The sequence below is a fragment of the Panthera onca genome, chromosome B2 (assembly GCF_046562875.1).
Source record: "Panthera onca isolate mPanOnc1 chromosome B2, mPanOnc1 haplotype 2, whole genome shotgun sequence".
In the NCBI taxonomy this organism is placed as follows: domain Eukaryota; kingdom Metazoa; phylum Chordata; class Mammalia; order Carnivora; family Felidae; genus Panthera; species Panthera onca.
The window spans coordinates 11,373,327-11,399,861 of NC_138343.1; the positions used below are offsets into that span (position 1 = coordinate 11,373,327).

General features: G+C 43.4%; 1 protein-coding gene across 9 annotated transcripts in view; it reads left to right on the plus strand.

Annotated features, from left to right (window-relative positions):
- The window catches only part of KIF13A (kinesin family member 13A), a 216,661-nt gene that overhangs the window by 115,547 nt on the left and 74,579 nt on the right, over positions 1 to 26,535 (plus strand). For all 9 annotated transcript variants that reach the window (XM_060614713.3, XM_060614715.3, XM_060614714.3 and 6 more), the window contains 5 exons: positions 13,427 to 13,519; positions 14,878 to 15,058; positions 17,979 to 18,066; positions 19,558 to 19,692; positions 20,400 to 20,512. In XM_060614713.3, the coding sequence (XP_060470696.3) occupies positions 13,427 to 13,519; positions 14,878 to 15,058; positions 17,979 to 18,066; positions 19,558 to 19,692; positions 20,400 to 20,512 (610 nt within the window). The remainder of the gene's footprint in view (positions 1 to 13,426; positions 13,520 to 14,877; positions 15,059 to 17,978; positions 18,067 to 19,557; positions 19,693 to 20,399; positions 20,513 to 26,535) is intronic.

The following is a 26,535-nucleotide window of genomic DNA, read 5'->3' on the forward strand; positions in this document are numbered from 1 at the left end:
ATAAAGTTATTGTAGTGAATACTGACAGGTAATCAGCCTTTGTAAATGTTTAAATCACTACTGTTTGTAATTAAGGCCTCAACAATGAATCCATCCATGTTTCGTCACTGCCTAAAATGTACCATGTTGGTAAATAACAGTGACTGCCCCTTGATTTCAGTTTTCTTCCTAGTGAGGGAATATTTTTCACAGACCTATTTTTCTATAAATCTTCATGCCAGAAATAAAAACCAGTCTGGTGAGGGGCACCTGGCTGGGTCAGTCGGTACAGCATTCAACTGTTGATCTAGGGGTTGTAAATTCGAGCCCCACGTTGGGTGTAGAGATTACTTAAAAAATAAAATCTTTGAGGGGTGCCTGGGTGGCTCAGTCGGTTGAACGTCTGACTTCAGCTCAGGTCATGATCTCACAGCTTGTGGGTTCGAGCCCCGCGTTGGTTGGGCTCTGTGCTGACAGCTCAGAGCCTGGAGCCTGCTTCATATTCTGTGCTTCCCTCTCTCTCTGCCCCTCCCCTGCTCATGCTGTGTCTCTCTCTGTCTCAAAAATAAATAAAAAATTAAATAAACAAACAAATAAATAAAGTCTTTGAGGTGCCTGGTTGACTCAGTCAGTTAAACGTCATTTTTGGTTTCAACTCAGGTCATAATCTCATCGTTCATGAATTCGAGCTCCGCATTGGGCTCTGTGCTGACAGTGTGGACCCTGCTTGGGATTCCCTTTCTTCCTCTCTCTCTGCCCCTCCTGTGTGCTCTCTCTCTCTCTCTCTCTCAAAATAAATAAATAAACTAACTTAAAAAAGTCCTTAAAAAATAAAAACCAGTCTGGTGGTGGCATATCTGGGCTCAATGTGGACATGAGCATTTCCTGGCCCAGAGCTTCTAAACTATTGACTTAGAAATTATATAACAATCCTCACCATATGGCACGTTGCTCCAACTTGCTGTGGCCGTGTGTTTTCAGGCATTGTTAACACCCTGCAGTTCAGGAGAAAGGTTCTGTGATGCTTGTTCTGCTAGCGTAGCTTTGTGCTGTGAGCATCTGAGCCGTGAGCTCGGCTGTGGGGCAAGCCGCTGTGTTGGATTCTGTTCCCATGGTATGGGACATTCTATGTGCTCAGAGGTAGAGATGATTTCTCTTTCACACCGTTCAACTGAAGCAAGAACAGGGACGAGACAAAACAATTTACATTCTAACAGCCAGCAGTAGCCGAAATAGAACCAATATTTTAGCAAAGTTCCAAAAATACTTGTTTCAGTGTGCTGAGTTGGTTCATTCTTTCACTATTCAAGCATACAAGAAGCACTCAGCAAGTACCTTGCACAATATACATACTCAGTAATTGTTGGCTATTAGGTTTATCAAAACCATAGACGTTTTCCCTGTAGTTGTGAGAAGCAGTAGTGGTCGATTCTTTGAAAAATTTGGTAAAGTAGAGAGTCATTATAAATGATGCACGCCATCTTCAAAGACACGTAGGAAACAGTCTGAATGCAGAGTTCTTCTAGATTTTTCTTTTTTCTTTTATGGCCCTTTGCAAATTGTCTTACCCGTACCTCATTTGACAATTCTTTTGGTGACTAGTCCTCATCAAGTTGCTCCCTTAAGTGCCCAACTTAGCTTTCTTAGAATCAGCAACTCTCTTTTTACATTTGTTAATAAAATTATGTAACTACAGAGAAGTTCAATGACATAAACCAGTTTAGGAGCAGACACAGCTGACCCTTTGTGAGAACATAGCTCAGCTGGCAGGGGTCCTGAGCACAGCCTAGCAGCTGGGGTGGTTTAGGGTAGAGGGGGCATGCCTCTGTACTGTTTTACAGATGGAACACAATGTCAGGTAATTCAGAAAGCTGGGTAAGTGCAGGTCAGTTAAGAGAAACTTTTTTTTTTTTTTTTTATCACAAGAATCTTTAATGTTGACTTTGAAGTTTACTCATGGTGGGGTTGTATTTGTGTTTGGTAAAGTCTGCCAGGTACCCACACTGGAACTGTTTCAGTTCATGTCCCTGCACTGCACACAGTGTTTCCTGAACCCCGTGAGGTCACAGGGGCCTTGACTTTTCTCTTGGGTAGGCCAGCCCTACTGGTAGAGAAAAACCTTTCTGAAATAAACGAACTAAACTAATATTGTTAGATTTTTTAAAAAGAGAGAGTGTGTGAGTGTGCATTTGTGTGTTTGTACGAGTGTGTATGTTGTGTGTATATTTGAATATATGTATGTGTATACATGTGTGTGAGTGTCTGGTGTGGGTGTGTAAATGTGTTTGTGTGTGTGTGTGCATGCGTGTGTGTGTATTTTTCTCCTACCTGTACTCCTGTATTGTTAGTGTTTATTTATTCTTGAGAAACAGAGATAGAGTGTTAATAGAGGAGGTGCAGAGAGAGGAAGAGACACAGAATCTGAAGCAGGCCTAGGCTCTGAGCTGTCAGCACAGAGCCCAACACGGGGCTTGAACCCGTGAACTGTGAGATCATGACCTGATCTGAGGTCGGATGCTTAAATGATTGAGCCACCCAGGCGCCCCCTATTTTTTTTTAAAGTAGGTTCTCTCCCAATGTGGGGCTTGAACTCATGCCCCTGAGATCAAGAGTCACACGCTCTACCAGCTGAGCCAGCTAGGTGCCCCTCTACTCCTCCTTTTTTAAAAATATTTTTTTTACATTTATTTATTTATTTTTCAGAGACAGAGACAGAGCACAAGTGGGGGAGGGGCAGAGAGACAGGGGGAGACACAGAATCCGAAGCAGACTCCAGGCTCTGAGCTGTCAGCACAGAGCCCCATGCGGGCTCGAACTCACAAACCGTGAGATCATGACCTGAGCCGAAGTCGGACGCTTAACCGACGGAGCCACCCAGGTGCCCCTCTCTACTCCTATTCTTCAATCCCACCCAGCCCCACCTTCTAACAGGCTTTCCTTTCTTCATCCCTGTCTATTCCTTACTTACTGGTACCCAGAGACATCATTTAACATAGTGCAGGCTATTTAGGGAGGTGGATAATAATCACAATAGACAGTACACTTCTGAGCACTAGGTTCCCAGCACTGTGCCCACCCCTCTGCCTGCGGTGGGTCATTTAATTGTCATGTAGTCAATCGTGTTGAAACTATTACTGTCCCTGTTTTACCGATGAGAAAACTGAGGTTCTTGGAGGTCCTCCTACCTGTGAGAGAGCTGAAAAGCAATTGTAAAGATAGATTTGAGTCAGTGACAATTACATGTGAAGGTTTTTATGGATTCTCCTGTAATTCCGGGCGATCCTCTCTTCTCTGACATCCCCCAAAAGTGGCTGTATGCTGAAATCACGTTGCAGTCCTCTGGCTTGGAACCCGGCCAGGAATAATTCTAATAGTGTTCTCCCTCCTGTCAGATGTTCTCTGGAGTCCCGAATGCTTATGTTTGGTTTGGGCTTTATTTTAATCTCCCCTCACGTGCTGTCAATATTGTGCTTCCCACAGTCCAGGAGGGATTTGGGGTCAGGCCTACTCCTGTACCAGAGAGAATATATCAGACAGAAATGAGGAACGCTTTCTTTCTCAGCAGATGGTTTATGTGAAAACACCCTACAAAATAACTCAAAATACATTCTCTGTCAGACTGTCCTCACGCACAAGGTGTCTTAGTTTCTCCTTCCATCCTGGGTACCGATGCCTGACCATCCCCTTGGGTGAGTCAGCCACCTTATCTGCCAACAAAAAAGCAGCCGAGGTTCACTGCCAGCTCTTGACTCATCCCAGCACCGTTGCTGGGGTGGAAATGTCCTTCTGAGTGAGTCACCCTGTGCCATGCTGCAAGCAGAACTCCCAGGCACTGCAAGTCTGATAGCCCTTGGACACCATGATGAAAAATGGCCCCATGCTCTCCCTGCACCCTCATGGCCCAGTTCCTCTGGATCCTTTTACCCAAGTCCCTTCATGGCAAACTTCTGAGGTTGATTAAAACTTAAATCTAGTGTCACCAGGTCAATCCTTAAAGCCTTCTTTTTTTTTTTTTTTTTTTTTTTTTTAATTTTATCTGAACGCTGTAGTTTTTGGTCATTTAACTTAAACCAGGCTTAACTTCACTACATGGGACAGTTTCTGAGCTGTGCTGTTTGGGAGAGGGATTTGCTGAAGCCTGGTCCGGGCTGGGCATTCCTTGCCATTGCAGAGTTGGTGGGGGGACCCGTTCGGTCTTGTAGGACCCAGGTGCTCTCGTTTGGAACTGGGCCCCCTGCCTGACCCACACTCCTCAGAATCTCAGTGGCCATCAGCCCTGCTTGGAGGTGGGGAAACACGCTCACAAACGAGCAGGCCCGCGAGCTCCATGTCACAAATACTGAGTTCAGACATTTTTTTCCACTCTCACTCCAGAGAGAAAAGAGACAAGAAAGAAAACAGGAGACTCTGTATACACTGACAAAAGTGTGGACTGTGTTGAAATCTTGAATGCTCTTCTATGTTCCCACTTTGGAGAAATGAGAAATATGGGGCGCCTGGGTGTCTCAGTCCATTGAGCGTCCAACTTCGGCTCAGGTCATGATCTCACGGTCTGTGAGTTCGAGCCCCGCGTCGGGCTCTGTGCTGACCGCTCTGAGCCTGGAGCCTGCTTTGGATTCTGTGTCTCCCTCTCTCTCTCTGCCCCTCCCCTGCTCATGCTCTGTCTCTCTTTCAAAAATAAACATTAAAAAAATTTTTTTTAAAGAAAAACGAAAAACATTCCATGCATATGTCATGTCTAGCTGCATATTGCCACACTTACTGTTTTATTCAGCCATGATCTACGTGAGACTCCCTTGCTTAATGCAGGTTGTAAATAAGACAGGGGTTATGCCCTCCTGTTTTGTTCTCCCTTTTCTTAGAACATACGCCTCTGTAACTACCTCTTTGGTAGTCAGGTGTTGGGCATATGATTGGTACGTGCATTTTCTCTTTGGTCCCTAGTTGGTCTTCTGCGCTTTGCTATCAGGGTCCTGCTATAGAGAGAGAATGACCTTGCTTGCTCAGTTCTCAGTGCACACACGTAATAGCTTTGAATCCTTGCTGCGATCCCCAGTAGGGACAGATTATGCGCAAGCATGGGGACTCAGGGTATTCACTTTTCGAAGATCTGTATTATATATGTGATGTAGGGTTGGTTGGGTCAGGTGTCTAACCTTGGTTGCAGAAATTCCATACAGGAGCCCTCTCTGCGACTGTGAAATTATGTTGCAGATTGCTTTGGGCATGCCTGTGTTTTAAGACTTGTCATACGGCCGTAGGTGGTTTTAAGCATAAACCCCACAGAGGAAATTGGTGTCTTTTTGGTCATGGTTATTAACAAATGAGGTTAGGTTTGTCCTGTGGATTCCCTGCCGTAGACACGTGGGGCTGTGTCTAGAGAAGGGCACTTCCTCTCTGGCATCGGTGCTGCTGAAAAGCCACAAACCTCTTGGGTTTGACAGTGTTGTGGCTTTGCTTGGCTTGTCTGGGATAGAAACAAATACTCAGATCTTCCTGCTTGCCAAGGACTTCTGAACTTTCCCTTATGGGCTGTTGTGCATTCCCCTAGACATACAACGCTTCGCTTTGTTCTCTTTGCGGGTGAGCGATGGTCAGCAAACATTTAGGTGAAGATACTACATCTTTTATGGATTCCCTGATTCCCACCATCCAACATAAACAGCCCCATTTTTTTGCAAAGTGAGCTTCAACAAGCCGTTGGCAAGTTGTTGTTGTTGTTGTTGTTGTTGTTGTTCTGCTGCGCTGCAAAAGGGGACTGCTGGGTTTAAAAAATAGAAATGAACAAAGCAGGAAACCTTCAGTCTTTTGGATCAACCAAACTCTCCTTAACAGACCATATAAGGCTCTTTAATATTTAATGTTTTCTCTGTATCACAGAGTGAAGTATAGTCCTCCTTTGTGTCTCATGGGGAGCCAGTTATGTTGAGGAGGACAGGAGGCTGTATAAAGAGTCCATAGTGCATTTTAAGGCTTTGATTGACAGTCTGGTCTTTTTATAGTTGTTTCTTATCATACCAGTAATGCCCTGAAAGTTACCAAGCCAACGAATTGATTAAATATAACCCCAGCCAGGGAGTCATACAGCTAACAAGGCACCAGATTAGAAAAACGAGGGGAGGGGTGCCTGGGTGGCGCAGTCGGTTAAGCGTCCGACTTCAGCCAGGTCACGATCTCACGGTCCGTGAGTTCGAGCCCCGCGTCGGGCTCTGGGCTGATGGCTCGGAGCCTGGAGCCTGTTTCCGATTCTGTGTCTCCCTCTCTCTCTGTCCCTCCCCCGTTCATGCTCTGTCTCTCTCTGTCCCAAAAATAAAATAAACGTTGAAAAAAAAAAAAAAAAAAGAAAAACGAGGGGAACTCTATGGAGTATGTTATCTATTTGCAGTTTTATTGATAGGTTTTATTATGTTGGTTTTTACCCCCTGTACCCTTCTGAGATAATGTTATGAAACAATAGTAAATATTTTTCCTCCACTGGACAGTATTAGGTTGGCATATCCTGCCCCAAATAATGTTGTTTTTTCTTCCTCTCCTCATGATGCCCCAACATAACACACATACACACCGACATACACGTACCCTCAGCATAGACATACATGTACCCCCAACACACATACACACATACACACATATATATACCCCCATACAACCCAAAACACATGCCACACACACCCCCAACACACACACGTACACATACACCCAACACGCATATAATCCCATGTACACCCAACACACAAATACATACACACACACCAACACAAATAAAACATAATACCCCACTATCATATACTTGCTCGATCTCTCACTCTCTTTCATGTGTGAGAGTGCCCCACCATTACATTTGGTCAGTGAAATATTTAAAAATATTCTCTATTGCTAGAGGGGTACCTGGGTGGCTCAGTTGGTTGAGCGTCCAACTTCGACTCAGGGCATGATCTCGCGATTCGCGAGTTTGAGCCCCACATCAGGCTCACTGCTGTCTGCACAGAGCCCGCTTCGAATCCTCTGTCTCCCTCTCTCTGACCCTCCCCCACTCACGCTTTCTCTATCTCAAAAATAAATAAACATTAAAAAAGTTCTCCATTGCTAGAGAAATGCAATACATGATTCCTTTAAAATTTTTTTCTAAGAATAAGTATCTTTTCTTTTATCTTTGAAATTGAATTACCTCACAGAATGGTTGAAAAGATGAAGGAACTATTTTTTTTTTAGTTGTTTTTAATGTTTATTTATTTTGAGAGAGAGAGACAGACAGACAGAGTGTGAGCAGGGGGTGGGGGGCAGAGAGAGAGGGAGACACAGAATCCAAGGTGGGCTCCAGGCTCTGAGCTGTCAGCACAGACCCCGACATGGGGCTCGAGCTCACAAACCGTGAGATCATGACCTGAGCTGAAGTTAAACACTTAACCGACTGAGCCACCTAGGCGCCCCTGGAACTATTTTTTTTTTTTTTAAGTTTATTTATTTTGAGAGAGAGCGCGTGAGTGAGTGTGAGTGGAGGAAGGGCAGATAGGGAATCCCAAACAGGCTCTGTGCTGTCAGCATGGAGCCTGATGCTGAGTTTGATCTCACAAACCTTGAGATCATGACCTGAGCCGAAATCAAGAGTCAGATGCTTAACCCATTGAGCCACCCAGGCTCATCCCAATGAAGGAACTATTTTATTTATTTATTTATTTATTTTATTTTATTTTGTTTTTTTAATTTACCATCTTAACCATTTTTTTTTAATGTTTATTTATTTTTGAGGGAGACAGAGACAGAATGCGAGTGGGTTAGGGGCAGAGAGAGAGGGAGACACAGAATCCGAAGCAGGCTCCAAGCTGTCAGCACAGAGCCCAACGTGGGGCTCGAACTCACGGACCATGAGATCATGACCTGAGCCAAAGTTGGACGCTCAACCGACTGAGCCACCCAGGCGCCCCTGAAGGAACTATTTTAAGGAAAAATAATTAGATGTTTACCTCCTTCTCTCTACCAAAATTAATTATAGTTGATTAAAGACTTAAGGGATGATGATAACAATGGATATTAACTAAAATATATTCTATACTTACACCAGCCAGGCCCTATGGTATATGCTTTACCTTTCTTGCCTTATTAAATCATACCAGCAACCCAGTAAGGTAGCAGTCATTGTTCCTGATTTACTAATGTAGAAACCCAGAACTTGCTCAAGGTCACACAGCTGGTAAGGGGCAGAGTTCAGGTTTGAAAATAAAACTGTAAAAAACAAAAATAACAGAACTAGAAGAAAATCTAGGTGAATCCCTATATAATTTGGGGTAATAATAAAACAAAAGGATTTTGGAAGCATAAAAGCATAACATATACCATAGGAAAAATTACAAAGGAAAAGGTGAAAGATTTGGATATGAACAACCAAAAGCTTTTGTATGACAAAAACCAACATGAGATTAAAAAGTAAATGACAGATTAGGAAACAATATTTACAACATAGAGTAGACCAAAGGTTAATACGCTTGATACATGATGAGCATTTTTAAGTAAGAAAATCAATGACTAAACCAATTGATTTATAAAAAGAAACATACAACCCAAGTAATCAATTTACTAAAGAATGCGTACAAAGTGAGCAATAAACAAAGGAAAGGAAAATTTTAGTTTTGTCAAAACCAAGAAGAATGATAATAGCTATGTCGTTGAGGGTGCATTGCTAGAGGACTCAGTAATTAGATTTTTTGGAGTTTTGCCTGGTAAAGTCAATAGAAAAGTGCTCGAAGATAAATACGTAAGAAAAAGGAAATAATCTAAATATCCATAATGGGGAACTGATTGCATCAGTTAAACATACAATGGGAAGCTAAGCAGCTATTAAAAAAATAGTAATGTTGATGTAACTTTGTGGAGGTGGGAAAGTCTTCATTATTTCCTGTCGTAAAGAAGAATAAATTTCCCTTAAGACATGAAGCCATAGTGACAAAATGTATTCCAGTCTCTCTAGAATCCAGTCTTGCTTAAAACTGTAAAAATACATGAACATAACAATAGCTCTTTGTATTTATCCTTTTACAAATTCTGCTTCAAGATGGTTATTTAAGGATGGAAAAGAGATGAACTCTTTCCAGAAACACAGTATAATTGTTTTCTACTTTTTCATATTCCATTTTGTATTCCCCAGAAGTTTTTCCTTTCCTACTTATAACTAAAACTTTATTAAATATGTTAAATCTGAATTATATTCCGTCTGTCAAGCATAACTAAATGTCTAAGAAAACTTGACTTTTTGAAAAGCATATGCACATATTTAGTAGAAATCAGAGAAACTAGTTTGTTTTTTTCTGTCACGTATATTTTGTTTTAATGTCCAGGAGGCTACTATATGGGTGCCAGGAAAAGTATAATCTGTAATTTTTATCAAAATTGTCCAATTAGTATACATATTATGTTAACACATCTATTCATGTCTGTCCCCAGTGCCTTATTTAACCAAGGGTACTGTAGTCTTTAGGGGCTCATTAGAATTTCAAAAACAGCCATACTTTGATCAAAGTATAAACTCTAATGCAATTGAACATTTCTTTTTAAGTTCAGCAAATAATATTTTGATGTGTCAGTCCTCACTAATGAGGAAAGGGGCCTCCAATTAAATACACTTTAGTCTGAGGACAGCTATGTCAACAGAGGAATAACTTGGGAAATAAAAGTGCCTACTGTGTGCCAAGGACTCTTCCAAGACACAAGAGCAGCCGTTTTCACCACCCAGGGGTAGAGAAAAATGGAAAAAAATAGCGCGGTGTGGTGAGTTCTAGAGTTGGTGAGAAAAATCTAAACAAAACCAAGGAGACCAGAGGTGGGAGTATCAGATTCCTAGTTGTCCCGCAACGTGAGTCACTGATGATGGCTAAGCATCTGCCTTAACGTTCAGGAGTCAGTGCAGACAGACCCGGGCCCTGCCGCTCACTGGCGGTGTGATCTTGGGCAAATGATCCCCCTTTCCGAGCCCCAGCCTCCGTTCAGATCACAATCCATACCCTCTGGTGCTGGGTACTGCAAGGATTCAATGATGTAAAACACAAAGTGCAATGCAAACAGAGCAGATGATAAAAACTGTCTTCTTCTTAGTTGCATAAATAATAAAAGTATCCAACTTTAAAAGGTTAATTTATATCCTCTTTAGTATTTGTAATAATTTCGACATAGGCAAAACCAATTTATTCTTTTTTTTTTTTTTTTTTTTAAGTTTTTTCCCCCCCTAGAGAGAGAGAGAGAGAGAGAATGTGAGCAGGGGACAGAGCCAGAGGGAGAAAGAGAGAATCTTGAGTAGGCTTCATGCTGATGCGGGGCTCAATCCCACAACCCTGGGATAACGACCTGAACCAAAACCAAGAGTCACATGCTCAACTGACTGAGCCACCCAGGTGCCCCCAAACCAGTTTATTCTTATATTTACATCCTGGAGAATTCTCTAATCATTTGGTCTATTTTGTGTGCAATTTTAGTATACATATCTTGGATTGTTTTGTGGTTTTTCTTCACCTGACATGCCTTAAACCTATTTCATGTAGCATTTATTCTTGTTTTTTTGTGTTTGTTTGTTTTTGACTAATCTTTAGTTTAAAAGATCATTTGTGCTAAGAATAAGCAACATTGTGATTTGCCTTTAAAAGAATATGAAGAGGGGCGCCTGGGTGGCTCAGTCCGTTAAGCAGCTGACTTTGGCTCAGGTCATGACCTCATGGTTCATGAGTTCAAGCCCTGCAAGCCCCGTTGTCAGGCTCTCTGCGGTCAGTGCAGAGCCCGCTTCAGATCCTAGCCCCACCACCCCGCCCCTTCCCCACTCACATGCACGCAGTTTCTCTCTCTCAAAAATAAACATTAAAAAAAAAAAAAGAATATGGAGAAAATAAGTCCTCATATTTCCATCCTGCTCGGCCTCAGATGCAGAAGTCAGAAGTATTGTATCTCACTGCCTAACATAGGAAGAGAGAGGTTCCTGACCACAGTGCTCCCCTGCAGTTGAATCCTGCAGTCAGCTCAAGCAGGAGCTTTTTTTCAAGTTACCGAATAGGAGTTGAAATCATGAATTACGGGCAGGATGTTTGACCTAGCCAAGCCTCGAAGCGTCTTGTCCCCACCCTCACCCACTTCCTGAGGGGCTGGTTGACCAGGGTGGGAGATCCAACAAGATGGCTCCATTCATCTTCTTGTGCCAAGAAAGTGGTGCCTTCAGAGTCTGCGGGTGGCTGGCACTTGGGTCTGGCTGAGGACCACGGTCAGTTCTCACAAGCCTGAGCGCGGGCTGTGTTCAACTCCTGTGTTCTACACGGCAGGGCTCTGCTCCAGAGTTAAGGCCTGCCTTTGGGCGTGGGCCTTGGGGGAGTCCATGTAGGATAAGGAAGATCTTTTGAGAAGACGCACCAGAAAAAAATGGTGACGTAGCGGGTGTCAACTTTGTCATTACCTTCTTTTCAGTCTGTACATGAGTACGTGCACACACAATCTTTAGTTGGTCTTCACAACAAACCTGTGTGTTTCGGGGTGGTTACACCCTTCAAAAAAATCCGTGTGGTACACCGGCATGTTTTAAATACTCTTAGGTACCAGGCTCTGCACTAGATTGTAGAGGTCAGAGAGAAATAAGGTTATATAAATTTGGCATTTTTTCTTCCATTTCATTTTTTTTAACTTTAGTGCTTTTCTCTCTCTCTCTCTCTCTCTCTCTCTCTCTCTCTCTCTCTCTCTGACATAAGTTTTTTACATTGTATGTATAGTTTGCACATGACTTTTGTTAAATGCAGCAATGTTTTTGAATTCCAGCGTTGTTTACACACGTTTGTTTTATTTTTTTTTACGTGGTTTGTTATCTTTGTCATATAAAATGGTCACATTTTATGTCTCTACTTCCTTATTAGTGGGCATTTAACTTTATTCCAACTTAGAGAATTGAAATAATGCTGCCCTGGAGAACCTGGGTGGCTCAGTCGATTGAGCATCCAACTTTGGCTCAGGTCATGATCTCACTGCTTGTGAGTTCGAGCCCCACTTCGGGCTCATTAGTGTTAGCACAGAGCCCTCTTTGGATCCTCTGCCCACCCCCCCTTTGTCCCTTCCCTCTCTCTCTCAAAAATAAACAAACATTTTAAAAAGAAGAAGAAAAATAATGCTGCCATGAGCATCCTATTACAGGGGTCCCTTGTGGGAATGCCTCTAGGGCGCGTGCCTCACAGTGGGCCAGAGTATGGGCTTATTTATATTCTCTTTCAAAGGTGCTGCAAGGTTTTCTTCAAATGGCTGCATTTGTTTTTTCTCCCACCAGCAGGTTATGAAAGTGCCTGTATTTCCTCAGTCTAGCTATATTGTTGCCAAAATTTTGTTTTTCGCCAACCTAATGGTTGAAAATATTACTTGTTTCACATTTAACGTTTATAAGAGTCCCATTCTGCAGCCATGAGGTGCCCCAATGTAACAAGGGACTGCTAAAATCCGATCCAACTTTGCAGGAAAGAAGAAGTACACCTGAGAGCTTATGTTCTGTTGCATTACTTCCAAACGTAAAAGGAATTGTTGTGTAGGATTAAAAAAAAAAAGGACTCATTCTTTTCAACCAACATTTATTAAGCATTTTGTCCCAGGCCCTAGGATTACAAAAATAAACAGATTATAGTCTCCGACATCATTCAGGGGGTTCTCAGTCCACTGGAGGAAAGAGGTACTTAAACCAGTAGTTTTGGCAAATACTGTAATCGTGACTGTTCAGGAGCAGTAGAGCACAGGAAGGAGAGCATCATTTTAATTCTCTTAATGACGGGGAATGAATATTAGAAAGTCACAAATTTCAAAGGGTAGTAAATGCCGCCTTCACTGGTGAAAAAGATTTTCACAGTTTTCTCTTCAGCCAGTTGCTACTGGCTGTATTGTGCATGACTGAACATTGCCAAGAATTGCAGTAAGCTGTAGGCAGGCCCGCAGAAGGGAACTCGTCCTCCAGCCCACCATGGGGACAAGGAGACAGGTGCCTTTGCTCCACACCCCGCCCCACCCACCCAACAATGAACAGTTTCTCTGCACTTGGCCGGTACTTTGCACTGTGCTAGGTACTTACACCTCTCGAGATGCGTCTGACAAAGCTCCAGCTCACTGCAAGCTCAGAATCCAGATGGGGAGGTAGGACCATTATGTTGAATGCCATTTTAATACCAACTCTTGGGAGGAAGCGCAACAGAATTTAAACGATGCTTCGGTGTGGCCCTCCAGCATCAGTGCCTGGAGAAGTGTCCCAAGAGGGAAAGAACGGGTAGAATCATGAACTAATCCAGGAACTGAGCTCTTAATACACAGCCCTCAAAAGTAGTCACACAATACACTTTTAACATCTTTTTTGGATTGAGAGACTATTGTTAATAACCGGGACTCTGTTACTAATCCAAACATGTCAAGAAAAATCATTCTTTTCTTTGGTTGTTTTTTTTATTTTATTTTTTAGGTCAAGAAGTGGTTTTCAAGTGCCTTGGGGAAGGAATTCTTGAAAAAGCCTTCCAGGGGTATAATGCTTGTATTTTTGCATATGGACAGACAGGTAAGTAGCTGTATTTATAGTCAGTGATATTAAATATGCATTTCTTAAAGCCTAGAACTAGAAAGCACTTTCTAGTGACACTTCCTGGGAAGTGACAGAAACATACTTCTGATTTTGTGGGTTTAACTGAATTTGATGATCAAAAGGCCCCTCTTTTTGAAGGTTCAACAATTTTGGTAACTGAGTAATTGAGCAAGGCTAGTTTCAAACTGTTAAGTGTCATTTTCCTAAATTGTAGTTTTAACTGTATTTGAACTGGAAAAATAATTACCAGTTTCTCAGTATAAAGGTTCTAGTAAAATGTGGTAGAGCAACTCTTAGTATCATCCTATACGGAGGACCTTCCCTGGGCACAAGAATGGTGTTGGATATTTTTTAAGTTTAGTTATTTTGAGAGACACAGGGCACGTGCACGTGCGTGTGTGCATGTGAGTGGGGGAGAGGCAGAGAGAGAGACAGTGGGGTGTGGAGAGAGAATCCCAAGCAGGCTCCGCACTGCCAGCACAGTGCCCGATTGGGGATTCGACCTCATGAGCCATAAGATCATGACCTGAGCTGAAATCAAGAGTCCGACGCTTAGGGGCGCCTGGGTGGCGCAGTCGGTTGAGCGTCCGACTTCAGCCAGGTCACGATCTCACGGTCCGTGAGTTCGAGCCCCGCGTCGGGCTCTGGGCTGATGGCTCAGAGCCTGGAGCCTGTTTCCGATTCTGTGTCTCCCTCTTTCTCTGTCCCTCCCCCGTTCATGCTCTGTCTCTCTCTGTCCCAAAAAAAATAAAATAAAAAGTTGAAAAAAAAAAAATTTAAAAAAAAAAAAAAAAAAAAAAGAGTCCGACGCTTAACTTACTGAGCCACCCAGGTGCCCCTTGAGCGGTGATGGATTATTAAACCAAGATTGTGAGACAGGTGCTTGGAACACGTAGAACAGAAGCATGTTAGGGGCTCAGCCATTAACATTGCTTCGGTTATAAAGTTAGACTAAGTCATGCCAGTACTCCCTGCTGTCACATCACAGGACAGCTAGGAGACTCGGTGAGAGGATACTTTCACAAAAATAAACTATTTTTGTGGCTAAGGACTGTCAATGTTACTCAATGATGTATACTTGATATTTACTATACATACTTTTCAAGATCATGTATCTGTAGTGGTTATATTTGTAGGCATCCCTCTGTCAAACTGGAGACCATGCGTGTTATAGAAAGAATAGTTGCCTTACTGCCCGAGGGCATTAGTTTGAGGGCAATGTTTGCTACTTCTGCTATGTGACCCTGGTGTGTGTATGTAGGAAACTCATATGATGGAAGCATTATGTTTCACTTCCTCTGCTTCCTCCCTTCTTTCTGCTTGATCTTCTCCAGGTTCAGGAAAATCCTTCTCCATGATGGGCAGTGCTGAGCAGCTGGGCCTTATTCCAAGGCTCTGCTGTGCTTTATTTAAAAGGATCTCCCTAGAGCAAAATGAGTCACAGACCTTTAAAGTCGAAGTATCCTATATGGAAATTTATAATGAGAAAGTTCGGGATCTTTTAGACCCCAAAGGGTAAGTTAGTGGTTGCAATTAAGCTTATAATGGGGGGTAATAATTGTAAATGATCCTTAAGTTAAAACTGCAAGTGAATATATTTATTTGAGCCATTGGGTCACTGCTCTGGTTTCAGTTCATTCGCTGAGAAACCAAAGCCTGCTGGTAGACCCAGTACATGTAGTTTATCCTAAATTCACGTATAAAGCTGCTTACGTATGCCATTTAAAAAGACGTTTTTACTGTTGGTATTATTTTTGCTACCGTGGCTTGTTCATACAAATTGAGTTAAGAATGACACATTGGTTCTCCCATTCATGTGGAAAGCAGCAGCTCTAAATTAGAGTAAGTGCTTGGGGGCTTGAAAGAACTCAGCCCGGGCAAGCCATTCTCTCCCTGGGCTGAGTGCTGGAATCACACTGGGGGCTTTTTAAGAATGTGCTGGCCTGGGGCGCCTGGGTGGCGCAGTCGGTTAAGCGTCCGACTTCAGCCAGGTCACGATCTCGCGGTCTGTGAGTTCGAGCCCCGCGTCAGGCTCTGGGCTGATGGCTCGGAGCCTGGAGCCTGTTTCAGATTCTGTGTCTCCCTCTCTCTCTGCCCCTCCCCCGTTCATGCTCTGTCTCTCTCTGTCCCAAAAATAAATAAAAAACGTTGAAAAAAAATTAAAAAAAAAAAAAAAAAAGAATGTGCTGGCCTGAGCCCCACCCGTAGAGACTATGAGTCAGTGGACCCAAGGGGACATCCCCACATCAGTACTTTTTAAAAATGAGGTGATAAAAACCAGATGAGCTTGATTCATAGAGAGAAAAAGGGTCATTTACTTTTCTCCCTTAATTTTTTTTTTTACTGACTTAAAACTAACACATATTCATAGAAAATTCAGAAAATAGGCAAAACGTAGTAAGAACTAAAAATGACCTATAATCCCTCAAAACTAAAAATAACCACTGTTAATACTGTGGTGCATTTTGACCCTGTGTTTCAAGTCTGTGGGGTGTCTCTGTGTGTTCAGGTCATTCTCTAAGTACAATTCAGTATCCTGAATTATTTTATATGCTTCTAGCTGCTGTGTGGTCAAGGGTGTTACCAAAGGTATACGATCAAAATGGTAGGTGACCAGGAAGTGAACCAATCGTGGGAAATGTTTATATTTACTTTAAAGTTATTAACTATTTGCATATGAAAGAACACTTACAACACATGTAAGATATAAATAATAATAAAATTGACTACCCTCTTTACCATTTGGCTTAATAAAATGGAACATGACCAATATTTTTAGAGCCCCTATATGTTTCTCTTGGATTCCATTCCATTCCCTACCCCTCCCCAAGGTAACCACTGTTAGGAATTTTATGTTTCTCATTATCTTCATTCCTCTTAAAGTTTGCACATAAGTTTGCACAATTTGAAACTTCGTGTGACATTATCATATATATGTCCTTCATTGACTTGTAGTTTCCTGTTCATGATTCATTCATTCTGATGATATGAAGTAAGGATGCATTGACTTTTACTGCTTTTTGGTGTTCCATTATATGATTACCATAGCCTGTCTCACGCCTGTCGCCTGTGTGGTTTCTACTTTCTACTGCTACGGTGCCGCTCTGAGCATTCTTGTTGTGTCCTCTTGGGTGTTGCAAATGTAGGGGTTTCTAGGGACTGCATCTGGGGTAGACTTGCGGGCAATAAGATACTGAGTCTCCGACTTTATGAGGTACTGTCCAACTGTCTTCCAAAGGGCTTATACCAGCTTGCAGCCCACCAGCAGGTACAAGAATTCCATGTTAGTCCCCATCACAAGCAGAACTGTGCTAGAGGGACTTTTTCTTGCTCCACAGTAGTGTTAAAGACTCTCTGATTGTGCAGGCTGAGTGAGCAGAATTCCAGGTGTGTGTGCATCCAGCTAGCTGTCTTGAAGATACGTGTTTGGTCTGCCCCGGTTTAGAGTACACAGAATTGCTCATTGTTATGTTAAAATAAAGGTAGTAAAACCTACTTTGTAAGTTGCTGTAAGATTAAATGAGATAACTAAAAAGTTCTTAGGGCACAATGCATGACTCTGGGAAGCACTCAGCAATCCTTAGCTCCTCCCCCCCCCCCCCCCCGGAGTGATGCCAAGCATTGACTCTTATGATTTGCAAGGTGATTAATATCTGATGCAATGAAAAAGGTGACAGGTGCAATATGCTTGTGATATATATGAGTTTGCTTTTAATCTCAATTACCTATTGATAAGCTGTTGAAATGGGTCCCAGACCAGGTTTGTCATTTAAAAATCCAAAAAAGTTTTAAAGTCTTCACCAGCAGAGCCAATTCTAAATATAGGATAAATATCAGTAACTACAAGCAATTGCCATATCACCTTCTGCATAAAATTGTCAGCACAGAAGCAGCATAACTCAATGTAGACTTAAAGCAAATTAAAACACTTTAATATTGTTCAATACTTGATCAAAACTTTAAGACATTATTTACTGAGACTGAGAATGTGCTTATTTATGAAATAGTCTTAAAAGTGTAATTCAATTCTGGTATGTTCTTTGCTTTCCTTCCTTCCTTCCTCCTCCCTTCCTTCTTTCCTTCCTTCCTTCCTTCCTTCCTTCCTTCCTTCCTTCCTTCCTTCCTTTTCTTCTATGTAAAACTAAAGTTCATCTACTAGAGCAAGTTTGCCTAACCTAGTATTCTGTGTCCTGGGTGTTTAGTTTGGGAGTAAAGATAGAATTTTTTAAATAGAGTAAGCTACTTTAAATAGAAATCAGAGTATAAAAGACATTCCTCATATGGAATGCTGTTTTGCTAATCCAAATAAAGTAGCTTTTAGAATATTTTTTTGATCATTAAAAATATTGCAATCTTAGTTTCTGAGTACTTAAAAAGAAAGAAAAGCTTCCCAGTTTGGTCTGATTCATTCATTCCTTTTTCCTTCCTCCCAAAGGAATAGACAGTCTCTTAAAGTTCGAGAGCATAAAGTGTTGGGGCCATATGTAGATGGTTTATCCCAGCTGGCTGTCACTAGTTTTGAGGTAAGTGTCATTAAAAAAAAAAAAAGTCATTAAAAAAAAAAATGGTGGTAAATTGAAGCACGTAAGTAATGTTGAATGTATTTTTTATGTGAATGCTTTATAGCATATTGGTACCACGTGTGGTCTCGGGAGCCCAGTAGCAACATCCCCTACATGGAAAGAAACACCTTCAACCTGCTTTGTTGTGAAGGCATTACAGTGTGGTTAAGAGGCGCGGCATTTTGAGTTGCTGAATATTTTCTTTCATACCACTTTCTTGAAAACGGCTTCCCCAAGGTTGCCAGTGATGTCCTCCTAGAGAAGTCTAGATGCACATAAGTAGTGTTGGGTAGTAAATTCACGCTCCTCCCTCTGACAGGGTCTCCTGTGCCCATTTCCATTGCTTTTCACTCTTCTGGTTCTTCTGTTTGTCCAAATTGCTCCTCTCTCCATTGACTGACCCATCTCATTCTCCCGCTACTTGACTTTAACGCCTCTATATATTCCCGACTAGATGTTTTGACCTTGCTTCTATTGTCACTGCTCCGGAAACCCCCCAAAACAACCTGCTCTGTGTTGCTGAGGGATGCAGACAGTCGAGTGAGCCAAAACATCCTCTATCTAGGTGTGTGGTCTGGAGGTTGTGGCCGTCCCATCATCACCTCAGACTCAGTGTGACTAAAATTAATCTGTGAGATAACTCCCTCCAGCCATTTAGATGAAGAAGGTTTTAGTGTTGCTCAAATCAGAACCAGAGTGCACTCATCACTTTAGAAGCACTTAGGTGCTGAAGCGAATGGAAAACTCTCTGGCGTAACGGTGCTAAGTCAGCACCTTCGCTCAGGTGTGTGGGTCCTAGCTCAGTGTGCTGGGGGTCAGTGTCCATCTCACCCTGTCACTTATTCGTAAGAGCCACGGAGCTTGTGACTTGCTTCCCCGCTCTGTCTCTGACTAGATGTAGGCAAAGTTAACTTGATCTCCATGAACGTCAGTGTTCTGTGGGTAACATCAGGAGAATGCATCTTTTATAAAACTTATTCATCAAACATTGTGTGAGAGCCCATAGGTTCCCAGCGTTCGAAGACAGGTGTACAAGGATGAATAAGGAAAAGTCCTTGTCCTTGGAGAAGCACGGTGTGGGAGGAGGGGGACACAAAAGCAGCAGACAGCCATGCAGAGTCTGAAGCACAGGAGAGTTAGAATAAAATAAGGTCACTGCTGTTACTATCTGGAGCTCGATACACATTTCTTTTCTTCCCTAGGAACTTGCCGGGGCAAAAAAAGGTGCTGAACAGAGAAAGGGGACAATTGTGGGAGGGCCAGACTGGGGGAAACATCTCGTATCTTAGAACGCGGAGAGGGAGGTAAAGGCTCCCACCGTGCCCCGCGGAGGTTCGGGTGGAAAGGCGGTGACCCTGCGTCCCAGGGATGGTCATTAATCTGTACACCTGGTAGGCGGGACCGCATTCCCATGTGTTTGCTTCTGATGTTTTCCTTATGCTTTGCCTCTAGGATATTGAGTCATTGATGTCTGAGGGAAATAAGTCTCGGACCGTAGCTGCAACCAACATGAATGAAGAAAGTAGCCGCTCCCATGCTGTGTTCAACATCATAATCACGCAGACGCTTTACGACCTGCAGTCTGGGGTGAGGGACAGGGGGGAGCCTTTGGTGGCAATAAAAGAACTCAGATATCTGCAGCAGTGAAGTGTTTGGGTTGGGTTCTGCTGCTGAGAATTTTGTGTGGGCTTTCCTACTTACTAGCTGAGCCACTTTGCTTAAATCGTTTAGTTTATTAGGTCTTCCTTTATATAGAACTTTAAAAAATATATAGGGTTTCTTGTGTAAACTCCCTAAAGAGCGTGATGATGTCGCCATACAGCTTTTAATATGTATACTTTCATCCTGAAATTCCCCTAAAAACAGCTGTGTCTACCTCATAACCCTTAAGGGCTATTAAAGAAAAAACCACAATCTTTAGCCTAAAGAACACTTTTTCGAAAGGAGAGGAATTTGACCTGAATATGCAGGCATCTTCATGTGCTGGTGTTTCCTCAAAGGCACAGAAAACCTCCCGCTTCCTGACTATATTCTGAAAGCTGAGCGTGCTTGCTCCCCAGCTATACAACAAATACTGCATTCGCACGGCAGTTTAAATTTGACCGTGCAAATGCGAGTCTGCATAGCTTCTTACCTGCCCTGTCTGATTCATTCATTCCTTTTTCCTTCCTCCCAAAGGAATAGACAGCGGCAGGGGCCTGGCCGCTGAGGCTGCCCTCAGTTACAGTACCAACATCCGCGTAGACATCTGCATTTGCACTCACGTGTGTTGTTGTCCTGTTTCCTCCAACTAGAACTCCGGAGAGAAGGTCAGTAAGGTCAGCCTGGTAGACCTGGCGGGTAGCGAGAGAGTGTCCAAAACAGGAGCCGCGGGAGAGCGACTGAAAGAAGGCAGCAACATTAACAAGTAAGGTGGCCGGGGCGACGCGGGGCTGCGTGTGTGCCTGGGGGACTTGTTGCGTTAGAAGCCATCGAATGGTTCCAGCGGCACGTGGTTCTGGGTCTGTGTAGCTTTAGTAAACTGAGCTGAGGAAAACCAACAGCCTGCCTCTGCCGAAACGCGTGAGGTTTATGTGCGTGAAGCTCCGTGCTGCGGCCCGCAGGGTATCCTCGTGTATGATGCGGTCTTGCGTGAGTGCACATCACAGTTCTCTAAATCAAATTCTGTCTTCGATTAACCCAAGGAGCGTACTCTGAAAACAAAAGCTGCTCTGAAGCCCTTTGTATGGCTAATGCTGTTTAAACATCAAGACCTAAAAAAAATGGAGCAGCTACTGAATACCTGCCATATCGAAAACTCACCGTTTGCCTTCAGTGCACCCAGGGATGCACACTGGAGGCTGACAGAGGGCAGGGTGGTGCAGGATGTGTAGGAGTTTGCCAGACAGACAAAGGAGATGAAGGCATTCTGCACACAGGCAGGCGAAGTGCTTGTTTTCTGTAACTAGTCTCCCAGGATGGCACCTGCTGGGCCAGGGCGAGCTTGGCTTTCCAGCAGGAGAGGAAGCAGAGTTGGTGTCTGGCTCAAGCCAGACTGTCAGAGTTCATTCCTTCCTTTTACCCTTCTGTGTTTTCTTTTTCTCATCTGTAAATGGGGGATAATAATAGTCCCTACTTCATAGAATTGTTGGAGCTCAAATACCCATAATGGGCTTAGAACAATGCCTGGCACTGAATCAATATTAATTATTGCAGCTATTATTTTTATAACCTGTGTAAATAGCATAAAAGTTCAGCAGAAGAGGGGCGCCTCGGTGGCTCAGTCGGTTAAGCGTCCAACTTTGGCTCAGGTCGTGATCTCGCGGTTTGTGGGTTTGAACCCCGCATCGGACTCTGTGCTGACAGTTCAGAGCCTGGAGCCTGCTTTGGATGCTGTGTCTCCCTCTCTCTCTGCCCCTCTCCCACTTGCATTCTGTGTCTCTCTCAAAAATAAATAAACAGTAAAAAAAAATTGTTTTTTAAGTTCTGCAGAAGTAGTTTAGTTTGTACTTGTAACATCTTTCTGCTGAGACATAACTTGGGGTTTCATTTAGGACAGAAGTGACAAGGGGTAATAGAGGCAGGAACATGTTGGTGCTGCTTGCATTTTAAAAATGACGCTAGCACATTATAATTTTAGTGTTCCGAAGTTTAAAATTAGAAGTAAGATATCACCCCCTCTATCAGCTGGACACAGCGGCACTCACTGCAGAGACTGCTGCTTTAGGGAGTTAATCTTCCAGTCAGCCTGTCTCCCTCTCTAATAACAAAGGGTTTTGCTAGATTTCATGACAAAGCACTGTAGGAGCCCAGGCCCGGGCTGCAGCTCTGTGATCCACAGTGAGCTCAAGAGCTGGGATGGGAAAGCAGAAAGGGGGGTATTAGGAAGCAGGTATCAACAAAAAGATTGTCAGTCCTCATAGAGATTTGTTTACTGCTGCTAAGCCATGCCAGCCCTTTGCCTTCTGGCTGGGCGTATGGGAAAACACTAGAAGTTTTGTGCTGGGAATGTGTGAGAAATTAGAGTATGGCTGGCCTTGAAGGGTGATGATCACTAACTTGTACTGACCTCTTACTGTGTTCTAGGCTCTGTTCTGAATGCTCCACATGTAATAACTCATCCTCACGTTAGCGTTGCAGGGGCGGGGACAGGGCGGGGGGTGTCTGTTATCCTTATTTTATAGATGAGAAAATCAAGACAGAGATTGGTTAAATAACGTGCCCCAGGTCTCAGAGGTCTGAGTGTGGATCTGCATCTGGTTGCAGGCAGTCTGGCTCCAGGGCCAGTATACTTGTGGTGACTGACCTGGGTGAAACCCCCAGGCAGTATACTTGGGGTGACCATGTGTTCTGTTTGCCTGCAAGAGTCCTAGTTGATACTTTTGCCCCAGAGTAGACATTATAGCGCCCTCTTTAATTTGGGCACTAAATTAGGCCATGTCCCAAGCTGGACTACCTCAAGGCCACGTGATAACATGATTTAGATCCCCAGCAACTGTCTTCCATAATGACTTACCAAATTGAATGGAATCCTCTTAGCATCATGCTGTCGTTCCTTATTTATATGCTAGCTGTTTCACAAATGGATGCATGTACTCCCCACTACTAGTTAGTGGGATCTTGTCTGCTGGTTCTTTATAGTTTTCAGAGCACTTTCGTATGCATTATTTCATGTGAGGCTCTTAATAGGTATTTTTATCTACTGATAGATGAGGAAATTGATGGTTGGAGACATTTAAGTAATATGGATGAAGGCCAAGCAGACATTGATTAAGCCTCTGCTCTGTGTCTGGCACTGCATTAGACGCTGGGAATGCAAAAGAAATTTAGATATTGTTGTAGACATACTGCCTCCCCACCCCCTAAATATGTCCTTGTCCTAATCCCCAAAACTTTTGCATACGTGACCTTAAAAGGCTGAGGGTATTGCAGATGTGATTAAGATTTTTTGATGAGGAGATTATCCAGGTGGACCTGATGTAAAAACAAAGCTCCTTAGGGACACCTGGGTGACTCAGTCTGTTAAGCGTCTGGCTCTTGATTTCGGCTCCATTCGTGATCTCACAGTTCGTGAGTTCAAGCCCTGTGTTGGGCTCTGCATTGACAGTGTGGAGCCTGCTTGGAATTCTCTCTCCTCTCTCTCTGCCTCTCTCCCACTCACACGCTCTGTCTCTCTCTCTCAAAATAAATGTAAAAAGTTAAAAAAAAAAATAAAAACAAAGCTCTTTAAAAGTGAAAGAGGGAGGTAGGAGGGCCAGAGTTGATCAGAGTGATGCAGAGTGATGGAAAGCCTTCACCGTCCAGCTCTTGTTTGAAGGTGGAGGAAGGGGCCGTGAGCCCTGGAATGCGGGCAGCCTGTGGAAGGTGGAAATGGCAAGGAGACAGACGGTCCCCTAGGGCAGCTCTGCTGACACCTTGATGTTAGCCCCATGAGACATGTTCTGGACTTCTGGCCTCCAGAACTGTCAGAAAATAGGTGTTGTTTTAAGCCACTGCATTTGTGGTGATTTGTTAGAGCATGAGGAGCACATAGTTTAGGACAACAGGAAGTCACTTCGCTTGAACAAAATGAAAGGAAGGAGGATTTTTTTTTTCTGGCCAGACAATGTTGAGACATGCTACTTAAGCCAACGTGTAAGCATGGAACTATTTTTTATGACACCTTGGCCAGCCTGTGGATGCTTGCCAAGTTGGTCTTATGCTTTTCCCAAAATAACCGGCTCAGAGGGAGGGAAGCTGCCTCTGAACCTTTTCCACTGCGCCCCAGTCCAGGGCTGTTTTCTTTTCCCGATACACCTCTCTGATCCCCCTGAGTAGGTGCATATGCCCCTAAAGTCCAGGCCAGGCCCAGGTCTCCAGCACGTGTCCTCCAGGCCCTCGCTCTGGTCATCGGTACATAGCGACCGTATGAATGGGACATCGTCTCTCCACTGGAAGGTTCCCTGGGGTCAGCACAGCTCAGAGATCTTCATGGAAATTGGCCTTCCGTCCCTCACCTGCCATTCCAAAATCCAGAACGCTCTGAAAACCAAGTGCTTTTTTTTTTTTTTTCTTCACAGCTTGCTTGTTGGTGGAGCCTCACCTGAACTCCCATGAGGCTCTCTTAGTCTTTATCCGTATTTATAGTCTTTGTTTACTCATTTAGGGTGGCCATTCATACGTTTAGCTGTAGAAATGTAAATGTATTGTATTACGGGCTGCTGTCCCAGACCTACCCATGGTCATGTGTGATGTATGCACTATACTTCCTAAAATTCAAAAAATTCTGAATTTCCGCACACATGTGGCCCCAAGGATCTCAAAAAAGACATGCAGGCCTACACTTTTTGATCCATTTAGCCAGTATGTATTGAACGCTGACTGGGCATAAGAACACAGGGAAGAGGGGCACCTGGGTGGCTCAATTGGTTAAGCATCCAACTCTTGATCTCAGCTCAAGTCTTGATTTCAGGGTCGTGAGTTCAAGCCCCATGTTGGGCTCCATGTTAGGCATGATGCCTACTTTAAAAAAAAAAAAAGAAAAAGAACACAGGAAAGGGTAGATGGGACCCTGGCCTTGGGAAGGTCAAGATCCCACGGGGAAGGAAGACCCTTGGAGGGATAGTCATAATACATTATGTGCAATGGAAACCTATCCAATGGAACTTCTTTGTTATAGAACCTAACTGTGTGACATTTCTGTGCCTCAGTTTCCTCAGCTGTAAAACACAGACGAGGAAGAAGCCTGTGAGTGGGCTTACTGTGAGGATTAAATTAGTTACTATTTGTAAAGTGCTTCTTGGAACAGTGCCTAGCATAGAGTAAGCGCTGCGTAAGTGTGTACTAACAAGGTAAAAAAAATAAAAATAAAATAAATCAAAAGGGCTGCCTGATAGTTCCACAAATGGCTTTTTAAGCCTTAAAATCAGTGCCCTGTCGAGTGCTAAAATTAAAGCCATCTCTGACATGTTTCCTAAGCTTTCCCTCGGCCTCCTATTTGGGCTTCTTTCGATGGAACATTAGTAATCCTCTTACACAGACCTGTCAGGGACTTCACACAGATATTAGTGTTTCTTAATGGGCTATGGATTTCGGAGCCTCATCTCTCCGTAAGCTCTTAAGAGCTTTCAAGCACGCATTATTCCTTCATTTGGTGAGCCGAAACACCTGTGTGGCAGCACCACCGTGGCCTGTTCGGGGCGTGAGGGGAACAGGCCTGTAGACCATCCTCAGGGGACCGCCTGAACACTCAGTCTGCTGCTCTGCCTGTCCGTTGAGGCTGGCATGAGGAAGCCTGTCTCTGCTGCTGGAGCCCGGCGGGTTAGCTTCCCTAGGAGCTCACTCAGATCACGGAACACCAGCTAATACCCCGGGGACTGATGCTGAAAACGGCTCCATCCTCTTCTCAGCAATGGGCAGTTACTAAATGCAAGCAATGTTCATCTAACAAGTATCATTCCGGGTCTCCGTTCCACTTCAATTACCGTGGTTGACAATAAAGTATATACTAAACATTTCCCCAAATGGGCTCTACTCAACATTTGTTCTAGGGATACTAATATATGTTACTCTTGGGGTTCTATCAAATAATTTGTGTTATGATATAGTAAACTAGAAGTCTCGTATTTCTAATGTTTCACGTGACCCAATCCTCCTTTTTTCCTTCTTGAGTACTTTCTGTGACTTTTAATCATTTCCTCTCGGAAATCTCGCTTAAACGGATATTGCCTGCTTAACCAAACATGAACTTGTACCTGGGGAGAGTAAAAATGGCTTGCCTCAGTCCATTATTCAAGGGCTGCTGGGGCGGGGAGGTTGCTTATCAGTTTACCATTCATGCATTGCAGGGCCCAAGGATGTGGGAAGAAAGTCTGAATAAACATCTTTGCATCTACCGCGAGAACCCCACAAAGGACAGAGCAAAAATCTTCTTGGGATGCAGGAGGCACATGTTTTGGGGGCATGTGACATTGCGACTTCAGTGTTTCTCAAAGCATGTTTTGCAAAATACTAGTTCCTCAAGTGACTCTGGGAAGAAAAGGATCCTTGGGCAAATCGTTTTGAGAACAGCTGCTTCAACAGCCTTCCTTTGGAGATTTCCCTGCTAACATGTCCAATAAATCCTGCAGTAGTGAATCCCATATTAACTTTGACTTATTCCCTGAACTTATTTGATGACAGAATTCTAGGTATAACAGAGATTAAAATCTCCAGAACAGATATTCTAAAGAACTTGTTTTTGGAAATGTTGGTGTATTTCACTACAGAGCTGGAAATGGAAAAGAGACAGGAGATGGGACTTGTTAGATGCAAATCACTGGCTTGGAATGACTTGTGCTGGCCACTGGAAACCAGTGGGGGGTGGAATGGGGCCTGTTCTGCAGGCACCATGGCTTTCTTTCCACTCCTGCCGTGGGATGGCATTGGCCTTTCCCCCATTTTGCCACACACACGCTTTGTGTTTCTCCTTTT